Source organism: Adiantum capillus-veneris, chromosome 12 (assembly GCF_014529385.1).
Source record: "Adiantum capillus-veneris isolate H3 chromosome 12, ASM1452938v2, whole genome shotgun sequence".
Taxonomy (NCBI): Eukaryota; Viridiplantae; Streptophyta; class Polypodiopsida; order Polypodiales; family Pteridaceae; genus Adiantum; species Adiantum capillus-veneris.
The window spans coordinates 4,771,594-4,799,098 of NC_140942.1; the positions used below are offsets into that span (position 1 = coordinate 4,771,594).

A 27,505-nucleotide genomic window follows, 5' to 3' on the forward strand; every position below is an offset into this window, starting at 1 on the left:
GAGCGGCAATATAGTTCAAAAAGGGGACAAAAGAAAAACAGCTTTTACTAAACTAAAAAGAAGGGGCATTGGGGCTGGGCGCCCTCGTAAATTCTCAGCAACTCCAGATTGAAAGAAATGGACTGTTTCACAGAATACAACAGTTATTCATGTATACCAGAAGAACAGTTGTTCATCTTAAATCACAACTTTGTACACAAGACGTGTAGCCGTATACAAAAGCACAAAGCTTCATTTGACAGTATAAAAGTTCGCAAAGGAGTGTGTCTAAAATAGGCTTCTTTTCCTCGTGTAGTATTTTATTACGTGCACTATTGCAAAGAGTGTTTACTCACCCTCAATTTTCCTTTTAAACAGCAGGGCCCTCATTGCAACCAACGCCTTTGCTCCTCTCCACAAAAAGTTTTTGAACTTCTTCAAACGAAAGTCCCTTGGTCTCAGGAACAAACTTCCACACAAAAAGCAGGGCAATCAATGCAATCAGCCCAAAAATGGCAAATGTAATGGATGCTCCCACAGCCTCCGTGAGAGAGAGGAATGATTCTGACACGATCAAGTTTGATACCCAATTTGACATGGCAGCGATGCCTCCACAGGTACCTCTGAATTGCAAAGGATATATCTCGGAGTTAACAGTCCAAGGAACAGGTCCCATACCAGGAGCAAAGAAGATTATAAATAAGGTAAGACCCAACACTGACATCCAACCAAAGTTTCCTGGGCAAACACTTGTATACCAAGTGCGAGACTGATCTGTGCACATAGCTGCACTACCCAGCTCAAGACAAGTACCCATATTCATCTAGAAAACCAGATGCATAATTAGTTAAATACATCTCAATGAACTTATTCTAGTAATTTGTTTCAAAAGATTAACACACTGTACCACGTTTTGCTCCGCTGCACAAAATCCACATCGTTGTTGCAGACACGTACTGCAGCTCCAGGACATTGCTCTTGGAGTGTTCACAAAAGCAGGGCATGCAGCATCTGACAATTCTAATTGAAATGGCGGTGAGGAAACTGCTGATAGTTGGAACGAAGCAGAGAGCAGCACTAGGGCTAATATGACACCAATTAGGCTGGACATGGCTAAATGTCGTCTGCCAATACGGTCGATTAAGTACATTCCTGCAACAGTGCCTAGAGCATTAAAGCCTGAAGTTATTAAAGATAGTGTCATTGCCAGTCGGTTGGAAGTGAATCCAGCCATCTGCATGATAGAAGGACTGTAGTACATCACAGTATTGATGCCCACGAACTGCTGAAAGGCCTGCAAATGAGGTGCCGACAAAGAAAACTTATGAGGTAAGAGCTACGGCAGCAATTTCGTAATGACATACCCACCAGGGAACGTGCACGGAAACTTTCAATCATTGGGATTGTGATGCTTCTTTACATACCTGAAGACCAACCCCCACAACTAATGCAGACCGCACTTCTCTTCTCTTCATCAAATCAAACCATCCTACCCTTCCAGAATTTGTTATCCGAAGGCCACTGCTGACAGAAGACATCAACCCCTGAACTTCATCTTCTACTTGTGCCTGAGGGTAGATTTTTTCAAGTACGGATACTGCATCTTCAAACCTTCCCTGCATGACACAAACTTATTGCCAAGTATATTGTAGCCTTGAAAGCATAGAGAGCAGGAGCATACCTTGTGAAAAAGCCAACGTGGAGATTCTGGCAGAGAGAACATCACTATGAATTGTAAAACAGCTGGTATAGCTGAAACCCCAAGCATCCACCTCCAGGTTCCTGACACCTGCAATAACAAAATAACTCTCTACTTATATATATGACCTTAAAAAAATGAGCACGTTAGATAATGGTAAAGCTAAGCCAGGTTTTCTAGATTTAATGATTGTCTAAAACTCAACTTAATCTGTCCCTAGTTTCCCTCCTGAGCTCTCCATTGTCCTGTTTCTATGCAAACCTCATGTTTCTACCACTTCTCTCAGTATCATTGCCTCGATGCCTTTCTATCTTTCGCTTCACACGTGAATCAAATAGACTGCCTTAAAAACTGCTAAACATGCCAACCGGTTTGAATCTTCTCCCTCTATGACATTGGGGCCTATGCCCTTAACGTGGTCTAGATAACTTTCACCGGGGGTTGTTGGGGGGGGGGGGGGGGGGGGGGAGAGAGAGAGAGAGAGAGAGAGAGAGAGAGAGAGAGAGAGAGAGATTTTCGTCTATGAGAGGCCGAAATCGGCCTATGAGATGAATCAAAAGTATGGGTGTATGTCCAACTATCCGTAAAGGACAAAAGATACAAATAACCCCATAATGGGAGAAAACTTCTAAGTGGACTGATAGAAGGGTAAGGAAGGGGGTCGAGGAGGAAATTGCTACGTCCCAAGACTACAGGATGGACACCCAAGCATTGTCCCCTTAGGTTAAGGGAATATGCAGTCATATAAATAGGAGCCTAATAGGCTTGGACACTCCAAGCGTGAAATCTAAAGCAAACATGTGAGAAAATTGCAAACAATTGGAACTAAACTTGAATAGAGAGAGAGAGAGAGAGAGATGAGAGTCAACACGAAGCGGCGGAGTTCCGCTTCAAGATGCACTATCCCCAAAGACTAGCGCTCCTTTCAGTATTTCTTTCATATTGATGCTTCACAAGGTACAATGTTCGAGGATCCTCTCTCTCTGAGTTGCTCCCGAGCTAACCTGCCAGAGAAGCGGGTAATTCTTAAGGTAATCTACATATTTCTGGTCCTTGGAGCACTTGATCAATCTTTTCATGCACATGTCAACCTGTAGTTGACATTTGTACTCCACTACGTCGAGATTCCCCACCGAAAATGTGCCAAAATCTCCAAACTCCTCGGAAAATTTGCCAAAATCTCGATTGGTTTCCTTTTTTTCCCAGCTAAGATTTTGCTTTTCTTCATCTCCCCGCAGACTAACAGTCAAAGGGGTGTTGTCTCTGTCAGATTCTTTGCAAGTACCCCTATGTGTTTGAAACTAAAGATTCAGGCATACCATGTAATCTGAAAATCTACGAGACAAACAGCTTAGCCAAACGGTTGCCTTTAACTGTCTTCTTTATTGAAATGAAGTGCGCTGTTTATTGAAGCAGTCAATGACTATCCAAATGCCATCATGCCCACTCTGAGTCTACGAAAGATAAAAAATAAAGTCCATTGCTATACTCCCAAGGTCGGATAGAAATGGGTAAAAGTTGTAGGAGACCATGCTTGTGTCGGTCAAACCTGACCTTCTTACACACCAAACAACTGCGAACAAACTCATCCACATCGTTTTTGAGCCTTCGCCAATAGAAATATTTTTCCATACCTTTCAAGGTGCTTTCGATGCGTCTATGCCTAGCAAAAGGTGGATTATGGCACTCTGTGTGTTCCTCAGCCCCTGAGTGCATTGTCTTTCGAATTGAATAGCCTTCCTTTAGAGCATAGCATGCAAATTGTCTCCCCACTCTGCAACTGGTCAGATGTCTGCGAAATTTGGATCGTATTGATCAATCATATGCTCAAAGTTCTATGGTGTATCGTCGAAATAGCCGATATTTGGGGCTTTCGAGACAACGCGTCTGCCACCGAGTTCTTCTTTCCCGTAACGTGGACTATCTAAAAAATGAAACTGCGACCATCTCATCTGCTTATCCAAAAGCTATTTCTGAGACAAGGAGAATCTCAAACTCTTGGTGATCCGTGAACATTGTGAAGTCTGCTCCGAGTAGAAAATGGCGCCACTGATTAAGAGCATGTATAATTGCCAATAGCTCCTTCTCGTAGATCTATGCAACCCGCTCTAGTTGTGAGAACATTGTACTCTCATAAACTACAACATGGGCCTCCCGCATTAAGACAGCCCCTAGACTGCGTCCACACGCATCACAGTAAACCTCAAATTGTTTCTGTAAATCTAATAGAATCAACACCGGACCATTGTCAGTTTCTCCTTAATAGTCTTGAATGTGTAAGTTCCGACGGTCGCCAAGTAAACGCAACTCCTTTCTGAGTCAAAGTGTGCAGGGGAGAAGCAATCTCTGCAAACTTTTCAATGAACCGTTTGTAGTACAAACAAAAGCCCAAAAAGCTGCAAACTTCATGTACATTCTTCAAATCTAGCCAATCTCTGATAGTTTCGAGTTTGGCAGGGTCCATCTTTACACCCTTCGAAGAGATTATGTGTCCTAAAAATTGTATCTCTGGCAAGAAAAAATGGCTCTTTTTTCCATTAACCACCAATCTCTGTTGCCATAATGCCTAAAAAACGTGTAAGAGATGGTGTTTGTGCTCTTCTTCAATCTTGGAGAATACGATGATGTCGTTGAAAAAGGTGCCCACAAATAACCGGTACTCCCTAAAAATCCTATCCATCATCTTGTTAAACGATGAGACCAAAAGGCATCACTGAATACTCGTACAATCCGAGGGACGTCCTGAATGCGGTCTTGTATACATCTCCATAAGTGATTCTGACCTGATGATAGCCACATCCTAATCTGATAGCCACTTTTCAGGTCAATTCTGCTAAAGCATGTAGAACCCTGTAACCTATCCAGTATTTCATCGATCTTGGGTATTGGAAACCTGTTCTTCATGATGATTTTGTTGAGAGCTCTGTACATTCTCCAATATCCATCTTTCTTTAATACAAGCAACACTGATGAACAGTAAGATGATGTATTGGGCTGAATTAGACCCTTTTCCAGAACGGTTCATAATTTCTTCATTCTGGGCTCTCCTTATCTGTAAGGTTGCCAATTCAGTGACGTGTTGCCGGAATCAAATCAATAGTGTGATCTTTAGGTCGCCGAGGAGGTAGCTCCCCATGCAAACCCTCAGAGAAACAATTGGCTAGAGCTTGCAATAAGTCTTGTCGTTTCTTCTCTAGGTCCGACATATTTGACGTTTTATTATCATTTAGCTCATTCAAGTAGATCGAGTCAACAAAAAGACTGGATTTCATTAATTTTGAAGCGGTCGAAGCCGATACAAGTGAAACGGACTCACCATTTAATTTTACATCAAGAATAATATCTCAACCCTTCTCGTTCTTCAACGTTGGCCCTTGTTGAGCAGACACTGGCTTGTCCGTTGGGAACGTCAATGTGCCGGTATGCATATGAGTCGTTGACCACCTTCTTTTGCAAGCGCCGGATCTCCTTGGACTCATATGCATGCCGGCACATTGACGTTCCCAACGGACAAGCCAGTGTCGAAAAAACCTCTTGCAATAATCGTCCAAGGTCTTCTTTGGTCATCTGAAGTTCAGTGAGCCATGCGGAGGTGAAAACTCGTTTGAACTTTATCCATGACTTGGGTGCTTTCTTTCGCAAAAGTAGGGTCAACCACCAAGTCTAGGAATTGCCTTTCAAATAGGAAGATGCTCGTCGTACTTTAGAGTGTTCGGAAAAGCGTCCTCCTGAGAAAACAATGTTGAACTGTTCTGGGTATCTTTATATCTCAAAAAGGTATCAGATTTGAGTGCTTGCTCACGCTCTTCAAAGTCTTTGGTCTTCCCACGGGATCTGTTCTTCTTGGATCATTTGCTCTACCGTTCTTCTTGCTCTTTCGAGTCCTTCTCCGTTTCCGGTGTTTCCCGTCCTCCCCAACTAGAGTCAAAGGAGGAACTCTCAGAACTATCTAAAGACGAAGATGAACTGAAATCATCCTCAAAGCGTACACGATTCTTGGATCTGCTAACTGATTTGAATGTAGATTTCCGACCTAAAGAGCCGAGGTAATCCGCTCTGCAACTTTTCTTTCGAGACTTGTTCGAAGACTTAATGACTTTGTTGACCTGCAGCTCCACCGCACTATCAAACTCATCCTGGGAATACAGTCTTCGCTTATCTGCACTTGCCTTAAATTTATGTTTCATGGCCGACTTGAGAGGTGAATGGATGGCTTTCGCATGGATCCTTGGTGTATTTGAGCATCTGGTTGGCATAGATGTCAACCTTAAGTTATTGTTGGGCTTCCATCCTTTCGAGGTCGCTCGGCGGAGGAGGGCCGTACTCGGCTCCCGAATCCTCGGGAGAAGTAAGACTCCCGCTAGATCCTCCATTGGTCTCCTCACTCAAGCGAGTAGGTATAGCCGTCTCCTCCCTGCCAGATTCACTACCAGAAGCCATGTGTGTTGCGAGAAAAGGGATTTGATCCTTCGTCGTCTGAGCTCTGATACCACTGTAATAGATTTTGGCACCCCACGCCGAAGATCAACTGCAACGCACAAGAGAAACTGCAAATAACGTGAATAGCGAGAGAAAAAGAGAGTCGACACGTCACAGATTCACAAGAGAAAAGGAGAGTCGACACGTAACGGCGTAGTTTTGTGCCGAAACGCATTGGCCCCAAAGACTCGCGCCCTTCTCGATATTTCTTTGTTATTATGCGTCACAAAGTACAATGTCCGAGGGTCCTCCTCCTCTCAATATTCCCCAAGCAAATCTGAGCCAAAGTGAGACCTTGTACACACTTATGAAGGCCCTTGGACAAACTATAAGCACTTACATGAAAAGCTCACTTCTAAAAGCTCTTGGCTCCAAAAGCTAATGCACCCATGGGCTTTCCGTACGCTGCTGCCATGTCATCAACCGTTCGCAATATGCACCACAAATCGTGGGTGCCCGTACAGCCTGCCACATCAGCATCTGCTACGCAATTTGAGCCTCTGCTTCATTTTAATAAGGGTTTAGGCCCATCGGCTGGGTTTCCTAAGTTGTGAGGGTTAGGTTTTTTATTCCTAACCCCTTTGAGCCCCTCTGCAGGAACCTGTAAGTTTTAGGCCCTTTCTGTCCGGGTTCTTGTCCTTTAGGCCATGCCACGCCATCACTTTGTGACATGCTTGGACAATCTGAGCGAGTAATCAATAGCAACACACATGAACAAAAATTGAAAAACTGCAAACAAATAAACTTGAACAGAGAGAGAGGAGACACAGCACGGCGGAGTTTCGAGCCAAGACGCATTGGCCCCAAAGAGTGGTGCCCCTTTCAATATTACTTTATTATTGCTTCACAAAGATATAACTCCCCGAGGGTCCAGTTCTCTCCGAGACTATGCTTCCAGAAGCTCTCTAGAGACTGGCCCAGAGGGTCCTCATAAAAAGTACAAGGGATGCCCGAAAACAGAGCCCCAAAAAGCTTCAGTTCTAAAAGCTTATGATCCCGAAAGCACTCGACTCTAAAAGCATGACCAAAATCTAGCCTTGGGGGCTGACTGACAAATTCCACTTCTGGCTACCACATCATCCCCTCTCCATGTTTCATGCTGCCTACTGCCACATCAGCACTTACCTGCCTTTTACACTGCTAGCCAATCCTTGTAGGTCTTCTATTAGTAGGGTTTAGGCCCCTTGGCCGGTGCTCATCAGTTGGCGGCGTTAGAGTTCTCTAACCTTTTTAGTCCTCTTGGCCCATCTTTTAAGTCGGGCATGCCACGACAACAACTTGTGACAGATCTTCTCCTTTCTTGGAGAATTCGATGATGCCGTCAAAGAAAGTGCTCACAAATACCCTAGACTCCCTAAAAATTTTGTCCATCATCCTGTTGAGAACGTTGCAAGAGCATTTGTGAGACCGAAAGGCATCCTACAATCCGAAGGATGTCCTGAACACAGTATTGTATGCATCTCTAAGAGCGATCCTCATCCGATGACAGCCACTTATCAAGTCGATTCTACTGAAACATGTAGAACCCTGTAGTCTGTTAAGTATATCATTGATCTTGGGTATTGGACACCTATTCTTGATGGTGATTTTATTAAGAGATCTGTAGTCAATGCACATTCTCAAAGATCCATGCTTCTTTAGGACTAGAAGCACTGTTTCTTTAAGACAAGAAGCACTCGCGAACGAAAAGATGATGTACTAGGTTGAATTATACCCTTTCCAAGAAGTTCCTTTACTTGGTTCTTGATTTCCTCGTTCTGGGCTTTGCTTACATTGTAAGGTGGCCAATTTGGTGGCGAATTGTCGAGTATCAAATCAATCGTGTGATCTTGAGGTCTCTCAGAAGGTAGCTCTTCAAGCAAACCCTCAGAGAAACAGTAGGCTTGAGCTTGCAGAAATTCTTGTCGTTCTTGTTCTATGTTTGACAAATCTGACTTGTTATGTTCGTCTAATTCTTTCAAATAGATCAAGTAAACAAAAAGATTAGATTTCATTAATTTGGAAATGGCCGAAGCTGATACAAGTGGGATAGATTCGCCTTTTAAAACTACATCAAGGGTGATTTCTTTGCCTCTCAATCTTCGATTTGGTTGCTCAATAATTGAACACGACGAGGTTCTTGTGGTACCAAGAGATCCCCAAAAGTACATCACACCCCCCAAGACAGATGATATAAAAGTCCTCGTGCCCTAAATACCCCTGACAATGCAACAGAAGTTTGCCTATGACAGGTGTAATAGCATCACGCCCTGATGCCGCTAAACCCGCCTACATTGGTGATCCCATTTCTTTGGGCGTTATTCCAAGTCGACTGCCAATTCATGGGAGATGAAGTTAGCCTTGGCTCCTCCATCAAAGAAGATAAGAACTTCCTGATCTCATACTTTGCCCCACGCTCTGCAAAGCTCCGTACTCTCATCCTTTTGCTCTAGGCTCGTTGTCACAAATTGTTCACGTGTCAAGCCACTGAAGAACGGAGCCAACTTGCAGATCCTGGCCAAGGAGCCTAAACCATAAGTGAAGAAGCAGAAGCAGCAGAAGAAGTTTTACCAACTTTTAGAGTCTTTCCGAGTGGCCTATTTTTAAAGAAGAGTTCCCACCAACTTATGGGACCCTGTGCGATGGGGCCCAAGGGACCTAAAGCCTTTAAAATAAAGCGGGACCACACACACTTAATCTCTTGAAAAAAAAAAAAAAAAAAGGTGATGACGTGGCACCTGTACGAACACCTGCAATTTACACTGATGATGTGGTAGGTTGTATGGACTTCTGCGTTTTACGCTGGATTGCTGACGTGGCAGTTGTACGGAATTCTGTCTTCCATTGGCAGCTTTTTGGCGCTAGAGCTTTTGAAGAACACACGCTTTTGACTTTGATGCTTTTCATGTAACTTCTTTTCATAGGCCAAGGGCCTTTAAATATGTGCAGAGGGCTCAGTCTCTGGCACTACTCTGTCACAAAATGTGATGACGTGGCTATCCATGTGTACACACACACACATTGCACAAGCCGGGAAAATGCAAAGACGTTGAAATGCTGACATGGCAGGTTCCGTATTTTGCGGCGTGACTCCCGAGCTCACACGTGGCAACTGTACGGACTTCCGCGTTTTGCGGCAGCAGGAAAAAGCAACTTTGGTCATTGCTTTTTCTACGCACTTGCTGAGAGAGCGAGAGCCCTTTTTGCTTTATTTTACCCAAGGGTTCAAAGAGAGAGGAGAAGCCTCTTTTGCTTTATTTTTCAAAGCTTTTAACTTGAAGCTTTTGGGACAGCTTTTGAAGCTTTTGGGCCTCTGCTTTTAGCATCCCTTTGTAATCTTTAAATAAGCAGGTAGGCCTCTCATAACTCAGAGCATTTGGACGTAGAGTCTGAGTGTGAGCGCCTGCCTGCACTCTTGTACTTTGAACACAGATTAATACAAAAAGAAATACCGAAAGGGCCGCCAGTTTGGGGCCAATATCTCTAGGCACGGAACTCCGCTACGGGCCAATGTCGAATCAATTGTGAACTGTGAATTGTTTTGAAGTGATCTTTTGTGGTGTTGTGGTAGATTCTCGACTTGGAGTGTCCAAGTCTATGGGAAATCCGATCCTTTTTACGCGGCGCCTATGGCTTCAGGCAAAGATCAGTCGACTCCCTCTGCATCCGGAGATGTGGGAAGGGATCACAACGAAGATTCACGCGAGTACGGCCCTACTCACGCGGAGCGTCAAGAGATGGAGCGTCGACAATTGATCAGCGCTGCAACAAAGATGATGCTTAATTTTGCGAAGGACCCGAAATTGGCAAAATATATGAGCCAGACTTCCTTCGATGAGGTGCACACGCAGTGGCAGAAGACCACAAAACCACCCCGAAAACCCGCTCTCAAGAAACCTCCTACTCCCAAGAAGTATACAGAGAAAGAATTAGAAGAGGTGGTTGATGCACGAATTGCTCAGCTTTTTGACGCGCAGAACGAAGCTAAAAAGCACGACAAAAAGCAGAAGAAAGGCATTGACTTCCCGGGTTATTTGGGACGTCGGTCTACATTTGGAAAGGCAAGAAAGCAGAAGAAGCGTGTTTGATTTGAAGAAGTACCCAATTCTTCTTCTTCTTCTTTTGACAGTTCTTCTAGCTCATCTGACTCGAGCGAAGAAGACAGAAAAGGCAAAAAGCGAAGCAAAAAGCAACGCTTCGGAAAGGGCAAGAAAAAGGCAAAGAAGCCTAAATCTCGCCCCGTGATTTACACTTCTACAGAGGACTCGTCTACAGACAGTTCGGACTCTGATGACAACAACTTTTACGCAAAGAAGAAGAATTTTTATAAAGCCAACCAGTATACCTTTCTGGAAGACAAAAGCAAGAAAGTCTGAGAGTTTAAGGAAGGTGGACAATCAATTAAATTTGACACGTTTTCTGGTTATATAGAGATGCTTCGAAGGCTTTGTCTTTTGAACAGCACTTTGACATCGCTTTCGCGGGAGGGTGTTACTCAGAGCACTCTAAGATTCGGAGAGCTACCTCTTACTTTAAGGGAAATGCTCGAACTTGGTGGTCCACGATTCTATTAAACAAGACACCGCCACTTAAATGGCTGAAAGTCAAAAGGCTTTTTATTTCTTCTTGGCTGACTCGAGAGTATGAACGCGATATACGAACTGCTTGGAACCATCTTCGAATAACCAAGAAGGATACAGTGGACGCTTATTGGGAGAGATTCTGGAGCTCTTTTCTACCCGTCTCTTCATTTAAGAAGATCTCGTTCAAGGAACAGATTGAGAGGTTTTCCTTGGGTCTTCCTACAAAGATCCGAGATCACTGCTTGGAACAAAAGTCAGCTTCCATTCACGAGTTGATGAGTCGTGCAAAACGGGGTTTTGCCATTCACTCTAGCAGTTTGACCTACCCCACAGATGAGATCGTGACGCAAAGAGCCGAACAGACTTCGACAAATGAAAGTAGAAAGAGGAAGACCAATCCGGAAAAGAAAGAGAAGGATGCACGACCCAAACTTACTCCTCATGAGAGAGCTCGCTACTACCTCAAGGAAGGGAAGTGCTTTGGATGCGAGGAAACTGGACATATCTCCGCAAAGTGCCCTAAAAAGGCACAGAAAGAACAGAACGACAAGGACGACGATAGGCCTGAGAGTTTGAGAGCAACTGAGGAACGTGGAAGAAAGGCAAGATGAAAACAGGACTAGTTCCAGATTATGTGGGTACCGATCCAAGCACGATGGATGAGAGTACAGAACTTTGCCGAGCTTGGGACAAAGTGAAAGATCAAGAAGCTCTTCTTTGATGGAGGAGCCAAGGCCAACTTCATTTCACCGGAATTGGCGGCGCAGCTCAAGATCACTCCCGATCGGATGGGACCACTTGTGGAGGCAGTTCCAGCGACACCCGGTAGGGACGTAGCCATTACACTTGTCATTGGCAAACTTCGGTTGCATTGTTAGGGGTATTTGGGGCATGAGGACTTTTACATAATGCCTTTGGAAGGTTGTGATGTTCTCTTGGGAATTCCTTGGTACCACAAGAACAACGCCGTGGTCAACTATCGGGCAAGGAAAGCGACATTGACCACAGAGAAGGGCAAAACCATTGTACTTGATATTAAACTTAAGGGCGAGTCTATCCCTATTGTATCGGCTTCGGCCATTTCAAAGTTAATGAAATCCAGTCTGTTTGTTTACTCGATTTTTATGAAAGAGTTGAGTAATGATGATAGGACAAATATGTCTGAACTTGATAAAGAACGCCAAGATTTTCTCCACTCTCACGCCGATTGCTTCTCAGAGGGCCTGTCGGGCGAGTTAATACCCGCTCGTCCTGAAGATCATACCATTGATCTGATACCTGGAAGCTGTAACAAACTGCTAACGTGTCAAAGCCTAAAGAATGGAGCCAACTTACAAATGCCGGCCGAGGGGCCTCAACCCTAAGAATAACAAGTAACAGAAGAAGTCCTCCCAACTTATGGGGACCCGGTCCGATGGGGCCCCAAGTGACATAAAGGATTAAAATAAAGCAGGACCCGCACACACGCAAAAACTAATGACATGGCAAATTTCCGAAAATTGCGTCGGCATGATGACGTAGCAGGCTGTACGGATTTCCGCGTTTTGCGTTGGCTAATGACGTGGCAGGCTGTACGGATTTACACTGGCAGCTTTTTGGCTTTGCTTTTAGACCAGATGCTTTTAAGTTTGAAGGCTTTTTACTGTAAACTGCTTTTTAGGCCAAGGGCCTTTAAATATGAGGTTAGGGCTCATTCTCTGGCATGCTTCCTGGAGAAGGTCCAGAGTCTGGAGTACCGGCTTGTACTGAGTTGATGCAATATAAAGAAATACGGAAAGGGACGCCAAGGTTTGGGGCCAATACTCTCTGTGGTGGAATTCCGTCACTCCGTGTCACGTGTCGTCTCTCTCTCTCTCTCTCTCTCTCTCTCTCTCTCTCTCTCTCTCTCTCTCTCTCTCTCTCTCTCAGTTCAATTGTTAATGAAGTGCTAAAAGTTTGTTCAGTCTGTTCTTTTCTATTGGCACGTGGTGCCCGTCTTGTGACAGTGGTATCAGAGCATTAGGCGTGTGCTTTTCTGAAAGCATATCGGTCCCACAAAAGAGCAGACAAAGCTTTATTTGAGGTATCTTCGCCGTCCAACCCGAACTTATTAGCCACTCCCACCCTTACTTTGTCGCGTATCGGGCGCGCTCCCGTCTTCACCGTTGTGTCTTACAGGGCATAAGCCATAAAGAACCCAAGACTTGGAATTCATGGATTCAACAGAATATTTACAGTTTTTGCTCAACGAACTCCACGACATTGTTTCGCGGAATCCTGAGCAAAATCTTCCGATGTTGCAAAGTTTTCAACAATTTTTGAACTACATGTACCCCCTCTGATACCCCAGGTGGTACCTCCTCCTCCGGCATCAGAAAGTACGAGAGCTTCCAATGGGCAACCTTCTCAGCCGTCTTTTCCGATTGTGGGAGTTTTCAGGAATATGGTGCAGCCATCTGACCCCGATCCAGTGCAACCGCCTTTGCCACCACCATTGCCCCCACCTCCACCACCGCCACCGGCACCAAGCTACAATGGTCGGAGCCCATATGGATACCCTTATTATCCATACCAAGGATATGCGCCTAACCAACCCAAAGATTTCAAAGATGGTGGCACGACAATCAAATTTTTCACTTTTTCTGGGGTGAAAGATCGCAAGAAAGCATTGTAGTTTCTACAGCAATTCGACAACATCTATGCTTTGGGAAACTATACAGAAGAATCCAAGATTTCTCGAGCAGCGGGATTTCTTAAAGATAATGCTATGCAATGGTGGAGTTCGATCGCGACACAACTGCTAGCTCCAAAGACCTGGCAAGCTTTCAAGACAGTTTTTGCACGTCGTTACATGACTTCTATGTTTGAAGTACGGATTTTGGCAGAGTGGGGCAGCTTGAAAATGCTTGCCACTGAAACCTTGGACGAATATAACCAAAGGTTTCTCGACGTGTACCTTCCGGTGTCTTTCTTTAGATCTGTTCCCTTGGAGGCCCAATGCGAGCAATACACCATTGGACTACCATCACCATTGCAGGAATATTTTCTATCCAAGCAAGTCTCCACCATGCAAGAACTTATGGACCATGCCGCAGTCGGCTACAAACTGATGAAGGGAAAGCTAGAGTTTTACACAAAAGAATCTCCGGCCACTAAACACAACTCTGGGCAACAACGAACAAATTCTAAAGAATCTCGTGAAAGTCAACTACAAAGGCCTCGTTTGACACCTCAACAACGAGACACCTTACTACAAGAAGGCCGATGTTTTGGATGCTTTCAAACAGGACATAACTATTTTGGTTGTCCCCAACGCAATAGACCTACGGAGCCGACTCCCGTGTCGACGGTCGACAGAAACCCAGGACCATCTCTAGCCAAACGAGCTAAACCGGCCATTGGATTAGTACCTGACATCTATGGCATACGCCTTGAAAGTACAAATGAATTGTGTCGAGCATATGGCAAAGTCAACGGTTTGAAAGACCTAATTTTCTTTGACCCAGGAGCTACAGAGAACTTCATCCATCCACAGTTCTTGAAGCAGATGGACTTTGATTATAATGCAGAGGGTGGAGAAATTGAAGCTAAGCTAGCCACAGGGCAAACTCAGAGAGTGGTACCACTCATTCGTGCTCTTCCAGTGACTATCCAAGATTATCATGGAAAAGCCGATTTCCACATTATGAAGTTGGGCAATTGTGACGTTCTATTAGGCATGCCTTGGCATGACAAGAATGATGCGACTCTCCAAGTTCGGAACCGAACCATCACCGTAATGCAAAACTTTGTTTCAGAAAGTATTATTTGAAGCTTTGTTTAAGATTTGTTTGAAATGGATGGTATTTGTTTTGAACCTGTCTTGGTGCTGATTTGAAATGTTTGACTCTGGTTTTAATACTGGTTTCAACGATTGGTGATTATACTTCTGGGTGGAGGGTGAGAAAAGATGTTTGAGAATGCTTGTTCATACTCATGGCCCGCACCCTTGTGGTTATTTGCGGGGGGAGTATTGCATGATTGAAAAGTGTTGTTTTTACTCATGGCCCGGACCCTTGTGGTTATTTACGGGGGGAGTATTGTTGTTGTTACTCATGGCCCGGACTTGCATGGTTATTTACGGGGGGAGTATTAAGAAGTCTGAGCAGTGGTTACTCTCAACACCTCGACCAGGCTGTGGTCTGGGGAGCATTTGGCTGTAAAAGGCCTCTATATCTCATGGCCCGGACCTTTTTAGATTATTTATGGGAGGAGTGCTGAGGGAGTCATTGAACAGCTCATGGCCCGAACCTGGATGGTTATTTGCGAGGGGAGTGTTCATCGGCGGCTTTATGTTTCTATGTCTTGTAACATGCATATGTGAGCATTTGTGTTGCATTGTGATGTGCCAACTACTGAATATTCCTAATTGGATGAGATTGCTTGGGTATGTAATTTTAGTGCATCAAGACACCCGTGGAAGATCAGTACGGTCTGGGTGTGATGGCTAATTTTACTACGCTGGAATATCAAGAGTTCCGATCTGGACGAAAGGAGAAGCTAACTCCTTGATCAAAAGAGCTGAAAGGAGAAGCTAACTCCTTGATGAAAAGAGTCGAAAGGAGAAGCTAGCTCCTTAACAAAAAAGAGCAAACTGATTGTCCCTCGAAATGTCTCTCGGAATGACCCTTGGAAATTTTTAAGCTAATTTGAGTTGTTTTGCAGATATGCTGTAATTGATTACTCTCTTTCAAGAAGGGGAGATGTAACAAATTGCTGACGTGTCAAAGCCTAAAGAATGGAGCCAACTTACAGATGCCGGCCGAGGGGCCTAAACCATAAAAAGAACAAGTAACAGAAGAAGTCCTCCCAACTTATGGGGACCCCGTCCGATGGGGCCCCAAGTGACATAAAGGATTAAAATAAGGCAGGACCAGCACACACGCAAAAACTGATGACATGGCAGATTTCCGAAAATTGCGTTGGCATGATGACGTGGGAGGCTGTACGGATTTCCGCGTTTTGCGTTGGCTGATGACGTGGCAAGCTGTATAGATTTCTGTGATTTACGCTAGTAGCTTTTTGGCTTTGCTTTTTAACCAGATGCTTTTAAGTTTGAAGCCATTTTACTGTAAACTGCTTCTCAGGCCAAGGGCCCTTAAATATGAGGTTAGGGCTCATTCTCTGGCATGCTTCATGAAGAAGGTGCAGAGTCTGGAGCACCGGCTTGTACTGAGTTGATGCAATATAAAGAAATACCGAAAGGGGCGCCAAGGTTTGGGGCAATACTCTCTGGGGTGGAATTCCGCCACTCCGTGTCACGTGTCGTCTCTCTCTCTCTCTCAATTCAATTGTTAATGAAGTGCTAAAAGTCTGTTCAGTCCGTTCTTTTCTATTGGCACGTGGTGCCCGTCTTGTGACAGAAGCACACCACCAAACCGGCCACCTTACCGTGTGAGCCGAGCCTAGAACGAAGAGATTATGAACCAAGTGAAAGACCTCTTGGAAAAGGGTCTTGTCCAACCTAGTACTTCACCGTATTGCTCTCTAGTGTTGTTGGTTTTGAAGAAAGACGGATCTTGGAGAATGTGCATCGATTATAGAGCTCTCAACAAAATCACCATCAAGAACAGATTTCCGATTCCTAGGATCGATGATATACTTGACAGATTACAGGGATCCTCGTGCTTTAGCAGGATCGATTTGAAAAGTGGATATCACCAGATCCGTCTACAAGACGGTCTTTCGGACAACTTTTGGGTTATTTCAATTTTTGGTGATGCCTTTTGGCTTAATCAATGCTCCTGCGACAGTTAACCGGATGAAGGACAGGATTTTTCGAGAGTATAGACTATTTGTTGGCACTTTCTTTGATGATATCATTGTTTTCTCCAAGGATGAGGCAGAACATAGAGATCATCTACTTCAAGTCTTTCAGGCATTACGAGATCACAAGTTTGTGATTAATGCAAAGAAAAGTGAATTTTTCTTACCAGAGATACACTTTTTGGGACACATTGTGTCGGCAGCAGGAGTGCAAATGGATCCGGCCAAGATAGAGACTATCCGTGATTGGCCCGATTTGAAGAATGTCCATGAACTTAGAAGCTTCTTGGGATTGTGTTTGTAATACAGGCGGTTCATTCGAAAGTTTGCAGAGGTTGCTTGCTCTTTGCATATCTTGACACAGAAAGGAGTCCCTTTCTCGTGGGGACCCACAGAGGTGACTGCCTTTCAGACATTGAAAGCGAAATTGACTGCGGGACCAGTTTTGACTTTGCCGGACTTGCAGAAGTCATTTGAAGTATATTGTGATGCTTATGGTCGTAGTCTGGGTGCGGTCTTAATGCAAGAAGGCCATGTCGAGAGCCGATTGTTCTCAAGGCCGGAATTGACAGCACAGATTTATGAGACAGAGCTTTTGGCGGTTATCCATGCTCTTACTCAGTGGCGGCATTACCTACTCGGAGCGGATTTTACTGTCTTTACACACCATCAGAGTTTACGCTACTTCTTGTTATAGAAGCAGCTATCGGAGAAGCAGATGCGGTGGGCGAACATCTTGTCACAGTTTCACTTCCAGATTATCCGTGTGCAAGGACAGAAGAATTTGGTGGTAGATGCTTTGTCTTAGAAGCCGTTGGTTCTGGCTATGTCCGCGATACATCATAGAAGCTTCGAGGATATGGTCAACCAGTATGCCACAGATACGGATTTTGCAGACGTTTTCACACGGATACAAGATGGGGAGACAATAGCGGGATATTCCATTCGGGATGGCTACTTGATGAGGAAAATCATGTTGTGCGTTACACAGCCGTTGAGGGAAAAGGTTATGACCGAATGCCACTGTCCGCCTTTTATGGGTCACCGCGGCAATACTACCACCTTGAGAGGGGTAGAGAGATACTTCTTTTGGCCGAGACTCAGGAAGGATGTGGACGAGTTTGTGCGCAGTTGCTTGGTATGCTAGAAGGTCAAGTTCGATAGGCATAAAGCACAGGGATTGTTACAGCCTTTGCCCATACCCACCCGCCCCTGGGAAAGTATTGCAATGGATTTCATTTTTGATCTCCCGAGAACACAGATTGGTCACGATGGTATCTGGGGAAAGTATTGCAATGGATTTCATTTTTTATCTCCCGAGAACACAGAGTGGTCACGATGGTATCTGGATTGTTATTGACAGATTTAGCAAGCAGGCTCATTTCATTCCAGTAAAGAAAACACTCAAGCCGGATCACTTAGCGAGACTATTTGTGGCCCAGATTTTCAGATTACATGGCATGCCCGAGACGATTGTCTCCGACAGGGACCCAGATTTACGAGTTTGTTTTGGAAGGCAATTTGGGAGAACATTGGCACGCGGTTGCAGTTCTCAACATCGTTCCATCCGCAAACTGACAATCTCAGATTGCCAACTCAGTGGTTTTAGATTTATTGAAGTCTTATATTTCGGATCAGAAGACTCAATGGGAAAAGTATCTACCTTTGGTGGAATTTGCCTACAACAACACGATACACTCTTCGACAGGGAAGGTGCCATTTGAGATTATTGAAGGTGCTGCGAAGGTTCCACCCTTCTCAAGCACGAAAGATAAGATTTTTGAAGCCGATAAGTACACGCGCGACTTGGACACGGCTTTTGCCAAGGTCCGCGAGGCTTTGCAGAAATCTCAAAAAAGACAGAAAAAGGCAGTGGATCGCCATCATCGCGATTTGAAATTGAAGGAGGATGATTGGGTGCTCTTACGTTTTGAGAAGGTACGCCTGAGAAAGAAGAAGGGAAAGAAGAGGCCTTTCCCGAAGCTTAGTATGCGATACTACAGACCTTTCCAGATCTCAAAAAAGATCAATGATGTCTCCTTCCGACTGAATCTGACTAACACTTGGAGGATTCACAATGCATTTCATGTGAGTCTCTTGAAACCTTTAAAGGTGATGTGCCCGAAGATGGGAAGCCTGATGAGCAACCCAAAGTTGAAGAAAACGAGGAGATCCTTGTTCCTGAACAGATTTTGGCACATAAGGACAGAAAGAATAAGGGTAAAGTGATAAGGCGATTCTTGGTTAAATTCAAGAACTATACTGTATTGAATGCGAAGTAGATGGAAAAGCAGGACCTAGCAGATACTCCTCAGATTGTGAACCTTTACCTTGAAGCTTTTAGTTTAGCATAGTCTACTCCAAATGGAACCCCGAATTCAGCTTGGCCGGAGATCTGGTGCAGTGGGTTGCACAAGAGGGGAGTTACTCCGCTCCTTTGTCAACAAATGCCTTGATTTTTGAATACTAGAGTCACTGATGTCTCTTTGAGCTTCAGGGATACTGAGAGCTGACAGTATTCTGTTGTACGACTTTATGAAATGAAATTCCGAGAAAATATGAAACTAATTTGTTCTTGACTTGTTTTTAAGTGCAGGAATTGATAGACGAAATGACTGCAGCATTTTGGTCTGACTGATCTCGAATAGACATGGTTGCAATAGGGGTTAGTCAATCGGGCATCTATGAGGTCCTGAGTGAATCTAGATGCGATTGCTAACTGCATTGTCGATAAATCATGGTCTAAGATCCGAATGAATGTTGAATGTGATTTGTCATGTGATGTCTTGTGATGTCAAAATGATGTGACTGTCGATTGGTACATGTGCTAGATGTGTGTTCCTAGTGCGTCGGTACTAACAGTCAGTGTCTGCTAAGACAGTTTATGGCTTCTGTCTGTTTGCAGGCGTAATCGAGGGCGATTACAATGCTTTCAAGAGGAGGGTATGTCACAAAATGTGATGACGTGGCTACCCATGTGTACACACACACCCTGCACAAGCCGAAAAAATGCAGACGTTGAAATGCTGACATGGCAGCTTCCGTATTTTGCAGCGTGACTCTCAGGATGACATGTGGCAGCTGTATAGACTTCCGCGTTTTGCGGCAACAGGAAAAAGCAACTTTGGTCATTGCTTTTTCTACGCACTTGCTGAGAGAGCGAGAGCCCTTTTTGCTTTATTTTACCCAAGGGTTCAAAGAGAGAGGAAAAGCCTCTTTTGCTTTTTTTTTCAAAGCTTTTAACTTGAAGCTTTTGGGACAGCTTTTAAAGCTTTTGGGGCTCTGCTTTTAGCATCCCTTTGTAATCTTTAAATAAGCAGGTAGGCCTCTCATCACTCAGGGCATCTGGACGCAGAGTCTGAGTGTGAGCGTCTGCCTGCACTCGTGTACTTTGAACACAGATTAATACAAAAAGAAATACCGAAAGGGGCACGAGTCTTTGGGGCAAATATCTCTAGGCACGGAACTCCGCCGGGCCAGTGTCGAATCAATTGTGAACTGTTTTGAAGTGATCTTTTGTGGTGTCACAGTAGATTCTCGACTTGGAGTGTCCAAGTCTGTTACACACTCTTCCGGAGAAGGTGCAGAGCGCGAGTACCGGCATTATATTGAGTTCAAGCAATATAAAGAAGCAATGCTTAATGTCACCCATCATATGACACATCATAGTTGTCCGTTCCTGATGGCTTTTATAAATTCCAGTAGATCTACAGTTCCTAACATTTGCAATTCAAGTGTACACATTTAAATATCCTAATTTGAGTAAATAGAAAAATACTCAAAAAAAAAGTCAATTTAGCAACATAGAGGGCTTCTAAATAGTTGACCTAAATTGTAGTGCGTGTACATATCCTTCCAAAATCTTAGGATCAAGTGCTAAGTCCTACTCGGTTATCTCTTGAGCTTCCAAAGTGTAATCTTTTTGGACTTAAGTGTCTCGTCTTGATGATGGATGATCTTCTCCGGTTGGAGTATCTCTTCTGTAGTTAGAGTAGGTCCTCAACAATGATTGCTAACTCCATCATCCTCTTAAGGTTATTATGAGAATACATCTTCACGCTCTTCCGAAGTTGTGACTAGAGGCCGGCTTCGAACTTTCGCATCTTGTCCTTGTCGGAAACCTTCATGAAAGGCATAACTTTGACCAATACTTGTCAACATAAGCTGTGACTTTTTCATGTTCCTTTTGGGCGAGGCAGTCCCATTCCTTTTGAATGTCCTCAAAGTCGGACGGAAGAAATTGTTCATAAAATCCACATTTGAACTGAGTCCACGTTCAGGCTTGTGAATCTTGGCTAACCACCAATTGCTTGCCGTCTCCTTGAGATACATCCCAACATGACGCCACTTGGATTTCTCATTAAAGTTTCCGTTGGCAAAAGCAACTTCAGACTGTCTAGTACAAGATAGTGCCTTGGAGATCTCTCTCCGTCCTGTGTAATTCTCAAACTTGACATCCTTGTCACCGGATTTGAAAATCCGCATCTTGTGGTGATGCTTGTGGTTGCCCTTCTTGAATTGGAGCCTATCCTTAGTGTTATGTAAGGTAGTAGTAGGCGCGTTCTCTTCTTAGAAGAAGGTTTAAATACTGTATGAGAAGTGGAAGTAGTAGTATAATTCGCAGAGTATCATGGAGAAGAGATGGAGACATCCTTGCATTCATTCAGCAAAGAGAGTTCTTTTTCTTGGCCCTTGCTCTTAGAAGGCCGTTTGTTACAATCTAGAGTCCTATGTGCGCTTCGACATCTCTTTTCGCGTTTTCCTCCTACGGGTTGTTACCACCGAGAGGATTTTCCTAACGCCCATCGGCATCTAGTCCTTGCGGGTTCTTGATTCCTTCCAAAACCTTTTGAACAACCGCTGAATGAGAAGCTGTTGCAATTTTGAGAGTTGAACTTGTACTTGCTGAAGTTCATCTTCAACACTTCTTCCATGGCTCGTCATGGTTCCTTGAGTTCCTTCCCGGAATTGTCCTCCTTTGCAGGAAAAGAGAGGCGAAGGAGCTCTGATACCATTGTCACAAAAGGGAGCACACACGAATAATCAACAAGCTGAAATAAATAAACTTTCAACCAAAAGAGAAAGTGGGAGAAGATCGAGACAATATAGGGGACCACAAGATGGGGTGCCCAATAAGAATCTTTATTAGGGAGAATCTTTTACAAGCACAACAAACGGAGAACCCCTCCGTTCTAATTCTTAAACTCGATGCTCAAATCCTTCCCATGCGAGAATTTCCAAAAGGGGAGCTCTCAATTCCGTCTGCATCCGGAGTAGGAAACTCTGCAGACCGTTCCGGATTCCGTTTCCGGAATCCCCGAGCGTAAGGCAAGGCCTCCTTGCTCCTCCTTTGTGATGGAGTACCTACATAATGAGCAAACACGAAAAACAACAACTCGAAAAGCGTATTCACAATCTGTACCTATCGCTCAGAGTATGGAAAAACGACCTTTGCTTGATGGCTTCACGTGATCACTTATGGATTTCCCGACGACAGGACCTCTTGAAGCTTGTGCTCGCAAAATTGGGTGGAGAAGGAAATGCTAGGCTGCTTTTATAGCATTTGGAACCGGCAAGAATAGCCGGTGAAGTGGCGGCAACAATAGGGGAGGAGGGGAGCGCTAGAATAGCACGGAGAGGAGAGAAACAGATCGTTGGCTGAAATCAGCCGTATGGGCAGTGCTAGTTTTTTTTAATGTTCTTGGCTTCTAATTGTATTAAGTGGCTGCCCACTTATTAAGTGGACGACTAGTCACTTAATAGAATACGTGAACCTGTTAAAAACTCAAAACTCAGTATAAACTCAGTGAACTGAAAACTGATGCTACACCACACTTCCCGGGCGTCCTTGGATACAATTCTCAAGCACAGATGCAATGCAGACACATTCCTTACGAAAAAGCATTTGCTTTTCCCAAAAAAATATTCTGCTTTATAGAAAAAGCTTCTCAAAACCCATCTTTATTCTTGTGCTTGCGTCTTTACACGTATTCCTTTTTCAAGTTCGGATTTCCTCCTATACCAATAGAATATTCCCTATCGGCTCCATGTGACATCGGGAATACCCACTTCTCGGTCTCTCCCACCAAATTAACGCAACTCCTTCGCAAGTCACCCATCATTTGACACATCAGAGTTGTCTGTTCCTTATGCCTTTTATCAATTCCAATAAATCTACAGTTCCTAACTTTTACATTTCGTGTACACATTTAAATATCCTACTTTCAGTAAATAGAAATTAATCAAAAAAATAAGAAAATAATCCATTTAGCAGCACAATATCTGCAAGTCGAGAGGCCATGCCATGTCACAAACTTGTGACACCTAGGCTCAATGGTCAGCTATCTTATGTGATCACCATACTTGGACTATAAATCCTCGGTGATCCTTGTCAGGACACCCAACCTAGGGTGTGGGCAGGTGGTATGGTACGCAAACTTGTGACACCTGGGCTCATTTGTCAGCTATCTTATGTGATCACCACACTTGGACTAAAAACCCTCGGCGATGCTTGCCAGGACATCCAAGCTAGGGCGTGGGCCGGTGGTATGGTACGCAAGTCCTTGAGGTCTATAACCAGCTAGTCTGGTAGCAAACAGCAAAAAGAAATTTTCAGCTCACAAAAAGTAGATAGGTCTAATAGAGATTTAGCATACTATAGATAGAAGAGATCATGAGACAAAATGATAAAGAGAATGAGAGATAGAGAGGGATGGGGAGAGATGGAGAGGTGGAGTTCCTTTCCTACACAGCACTAGCTCCTGCAAGGCGCCCCTGTCGGTACTTGTTTCTTCAATTTATCATATAGCAGTTACAAGATCTCTCTAGGGAGGTGGCATCTTGCTTGAGAGAGAGAGAGACCTGTACCACTGGCTGTTCAGCCCTTTAAATAGACGCATGCGTGTGTGTGAGTGTTTAAACATTGCAGATGTCCCATTTACCAACCTCTTCCCTCACTAACTCAGCCTGTTGTGGACTGTTTTGGAGAAGTGGCCAATTGCTTGGTTCCAAGTATTTGTGTGTGGGGTTGCCCTTGGCTGAAAAATGGCATCTTTGGACAAGCGGTCAGTTGTCTTGCTGCAAGAATCTGTGTGGAGTCGCCCTCGGCTGAAAATGGCAGCTTTTGGAGTCGCCCGGTGCATGACACCACCTGCCATGCACACCTTGTCCAAGTATCTCAATGCCAGAATGGGGCAGTCCCCCCTTCTTCTCTATGTAGAAGAAGTAATAAAAATGCCCGACCCACATCTCAGTAACCCATGTCAAATAAATGAGAATGTTAAGGGTCAAAAACCTAAAAGTACGGCATGCGGAACTGAAAAACCTCTTAATTTACTAGCTTCAAGACCACAAGCAAGCAAACAGGTTAAGAAATCTGACAAGACACCAAACTGAAATCCAAGAAGATCAAGTACATACCTCAGTAAAGGCCAGATTGACAAGGTAAGAGACAAATTGTCCACCAGTTATGTACAAAACGGTGGTGCTAACAAGAAAACCCCGCACATCAGAAGGGGAAACCTCTGCGACATAAAGGGGTGCAGTTAATGATGCTATACCAACAGCTAAACCCACCAATAGTCTGCCAAAAATCAGCACATATGGGTCAGGTGCAGCAGCCATTACAAGTGCTCCAAGAGCAAAAATGGCATCGGCCAAGAGTGTCGCTGGCTTACGTCCGAATCTATCATTTATCCACCCGCCTAAAAGTGCTCCCACTATTGCTCCAGCAATGGCCATACTCACTATAGTCTCCTGTCAAGGATCAAAGAAAAAGGGTGAGCTCATTCTTTCACTGGGTTACATGTATCCAAAGCGCACACACCTGTAGCAAAGAACTGCTCTCCACTGCAGAAAAATCGTCCCTTATGTAAAGCAGAGCACCCGAGATAACGCCTATAAGCAAGCCAAACATGAAGCTCTCAATAAAACACAGAAGAAACCAGAGAATTTTATAAAGCCATCAGCTGCAAACCTGTGTCATAACCAAAGAGAAGAGCTCCGATGCTAGCTGCAAGAGTCAGCTTCAAAATGTATGGATTGGACCATAGCCTAGTATTTAGCTGTATGCCTCTAGGAAGTAAAGTAGCCTGATCGCTGATCTCTGCACCCATGTTATGCTTGCCTGTGAAAGGTAGCCCTGTCATAAGTCATTCAGAAATCGCTAAAGAACTGCACACATCGTAACCCTTCCTATTCATAAACCTTAAGAGGAAGTGTCGCCCAGCCCTCCAAAGGCAGATTAAGAGACAGACTGCAGGATTAAATACACAACACAAGCTCCTTGCAACGTACGACTCCTCTTCATATGCGTCTCGTGTCTCGCGACCGCCAACAAGCAACAGAGCCCCTACTAACCCACTTTGTTCATGACCCTGTGCAGGGAGGATGATAAACGAGCATGCAGGGGGGAGACGTAGACGTTAAGCTCATATTCGCTAGCGGCGGCGGATTGTGGATATAAGAATCCCTTTTCACTAGGTGAGCCTAATATCCTTTTTTCGCTATTTGACCCCAGTATGTCTGGCCAATTTTAGAAAGGCTTGTTGATGAACGAAAGGCAAAGGGTGTGGGCGAATGAAGGGCGGTTCAAAAGGGAGGGACAGCTGGTCTTCTTCTCGCTTGCTCGCGAACCGTCTTCCGAGAGGCGGATCTCTTGAGGTTGGGCGGTGTAGCCGACCTCTTTCCTCCCTCTTATACACTCTCTCTCTCTCTCTCACACACACACACACACACACGGAGATTGCAGCAGTCTCTCTCTCTCTCTCTCTCTCTCTCTGCGTCGCAGGTCTGAGAGGACTCAAAAAGGTGGAGGGGGGAGGTAGGCTAGAGCTGGGCGAGGGGAGCAAGCCGAGTTGCTGGGAATATTCGTGAGGATCACGAAAATCAATGAGTTTTTTTTAGGAGGAAGCGCCGCGGAGGTGGAGGGGAGAGTCCGGCTCTCTCTCTCTCTCTCTCTCTCTCTCATTGCAGTGTTGCCTGCATGGCATCCGAGCCTCGAGGGGGAGGAGGCGAGGCAGACAGAGAGGTCTCTCTCTCTCTCTCTCTCTCTCTCTCTCTCTCCTGGAGCGTTGCAGGCGACTGCATTTTTTGTGTGCCGTAAGGAGGTGAGGCAGACAAGGGCCGCTGCGTATGCAGAGTCGTGGCCAGCAAGGCGCGCCCAGGGCCGCTGACATGGAAAATGGGAGGGGGAGGAATATCCCAGGGGGATCTTGAGAAGTAATAGCATTTACTTTAAGTTATGCCAGAAAGTAAGTGTGTAGTAATTAAGTCTCCCCAATCTCAGAAAAATCAAAATTCTTTCAAAACATATTAAGTGCATAAGTGAAGGTGAGTTTAAGAAATGAAAAGACGAATGAAAGTGAAAAGTCAAAAGACGAATGAAGATCAAAAGGCAAAAGACCTTTTGTATCAATATAAATAAGTGTTTCTGTGCTCTTTCAATTTTTCTTTAGCGTTTTCTTCCAAGTTCTCTTTAGCATCTCTATCTCTCTATCTATCTCTCTCTCTCAATGTTGTATTCATCTTTCTTAGGTAATATTGTTGCAACTCTATGTGCTTCCTCATTGCATGTCGTTACGTGCTATAGATTAACACATGGTGTTTTTATTTTGAGTGGAATCTTTGAATTAGAAGCATCTTTTAATTTTTTTGAAGCCAATAGGAGGTACCCAATTGGAGAAAATCGAAAAAACGACAAAATCCCTCAAGGTTCGTTTCGAAGCTGAATGGATGGTGTCGTCGTTGAATGGAAGGTGTTGTCGAGCGTTGAAGTAGGCAGAGAACCACAAAGGGGGGTGGGGGGGGACCTCAACAAGGACGAAAATTAAAAAAACGACAGAATCTCTCAAGGTTCATTTTGAAGCTGAATGGATGGTGTCGTCGCTGAATGGAAGGTGTTGTCAAGCGTCGAAGCAGGCAAAGAACCGCAAGGGGGGGTTGGGGGGGGGGGGGGGGGGCGACCTCAGCAAGGACGGCAATGATTACACGTAGTGAAGCTGGCAGATGTGAGCACATTCTCTTTTTTCTAATATATGAATTGCATCATAGACAACAGCAGGGCGATGCTGGGTTGCCTACATGGGTATTGTTTGAAGCCTTCTCGGGTAGCTGGTCTGCGTTCGAGTACCTCGATATGTACCTTTTGTAGGGATGAGACCCATGAGAGAGATCTCAGCCCAGCAAACATTAGTGCATATGGAGGAGGTATCGTACAAACGAATGAATATAATATATAGAGAGCCAATAGTAGGGGTAGTAAGAAATCACATAAAATCAAAAATTGCAAGGATCGAATGAGATACGATGCCGCAACACGACAATAAGATAGGAGGTTGTGTTGGAAAGGTGGCAGGTAGACAAGCAGGAGACGCGCTGGGACTGAGGACTATAGGCAGAGCATAAGGAGTTGATGCACAGAGAGATAGACTTGGGTTGCCCCTATTAGTAAGCTTTTTTTATTGCATGGGTTGCAGTCCTAGAGCAGCTCAACGTGACTGCTTGGTTGGTTACGGGAGACTATCATAAGGGCTTCTATATGTTAATAATGGGTTCGAGTCGAATCCGCCATCTCCCTTTTAGGTGGATACGACAACAATCTCCTGAGTGTTAAAAAGCAGGATCCTAAGGAGCCAGTAGAAGAATCGGCCACTTTCTCCACTTCTTGACTCGGATCTTACAAAGGATAAACTTCCCAATTAAAAGACGGGCCCCTTTCTAGAGGCTTGTCTACCCCCATAATATTTTATCTGTAAGCGTCACTTTAGAGGCACCAAGCAGCGAGTGTTTCCATGGATAGTGCAGCCAGGTCAGATACTCATCCGTTTGATTTGTGTTCGATCTATGGTGGCACCATTGCCTCTAAAAAGGCCCCCGACAATCCTGCAAATCGGCTCTGCTTTTTATTACACACGAATCACAAATCAACGTCGTTCGACCATCGCTCAAGATGGCGTCTTTACTGGAGATAGTTGTTGCATAGGGCTTTCGAAAGCACATCCGC

General features: G+C 44.6%; 1 protein-coding gene across 2 annotated transcripts; it reads right to left on the reverse strand.

Annotated features, from left to right (window-relative positions):
- LOC147445241 (putative inositol transporter 2) lies at window positions 1-25,832 on the reverse strand. Of its 2 annotated transcripts, XM_086524805.1 has the most exons (13): window positions 24,878-25,832; window positions 24,709-24,757; window positions 24,614-24,628; window positions 24,479-24,527; window positions 24,329-24,399; window positions 24,180-24,258; window positions 23,923-24,026; window positions 1,661-1,768; window positions 1,404-1,595; window positions 887-1,273; window positions 566-802; window positions 336-414; window positions 1-122 (listed from the first exon to the last, which is right to left on the reverse strand). In XM_086524805.1, the coding sequence occupies exons 1-13, from the start codon at window positions 24,934-24,936 to the stop codon at window positions 16-18; spliced, it is 1,536 nt and encodes a 511-aa protein (XP_086380931.1). In that variant the 5' UTR covers window positions 24,937-25,832; the 3' UTR covers window positions 1-15. The 2 variants fall into 2 exon arrangements, with proteins under 2 accessions (XP_086380931.1, XP_086380930.1); XM_086524804.1 differs by lacking the exon at window positions 1-122 and having other exon boundaries at window positions 155-802; window positions 23,923-24,258; window positions 24,479-24,628; window positions 24,709-25,697.
- Window positions 25,833-27,505: the final 1,673 nt, after the last annotated feature.

Coding starts and splice junctions, on each gene's coding strand:
- LOC147445241 (XM_086524804.1), bottom strand. CDS start 24,617: ATGGGTGCAGAGATCAGCGATCAGGCTACTTTACTTCCTAGAGGCATA. Junction 24,400..24,478: donor TCTCTTTGGTTATGACACAG/GTTTGCAGCTGA, acceptor GCTTGCTTATAG/GCGTTATCTCGGGTGCTCTG. Junction 1,769..23,922: donor TCAATCTGGCCTTTACTGAG/GTATGTACTTGA, acceptor TTGTTATTGCAG/GTGTCAGGAACCTGGAGGTG.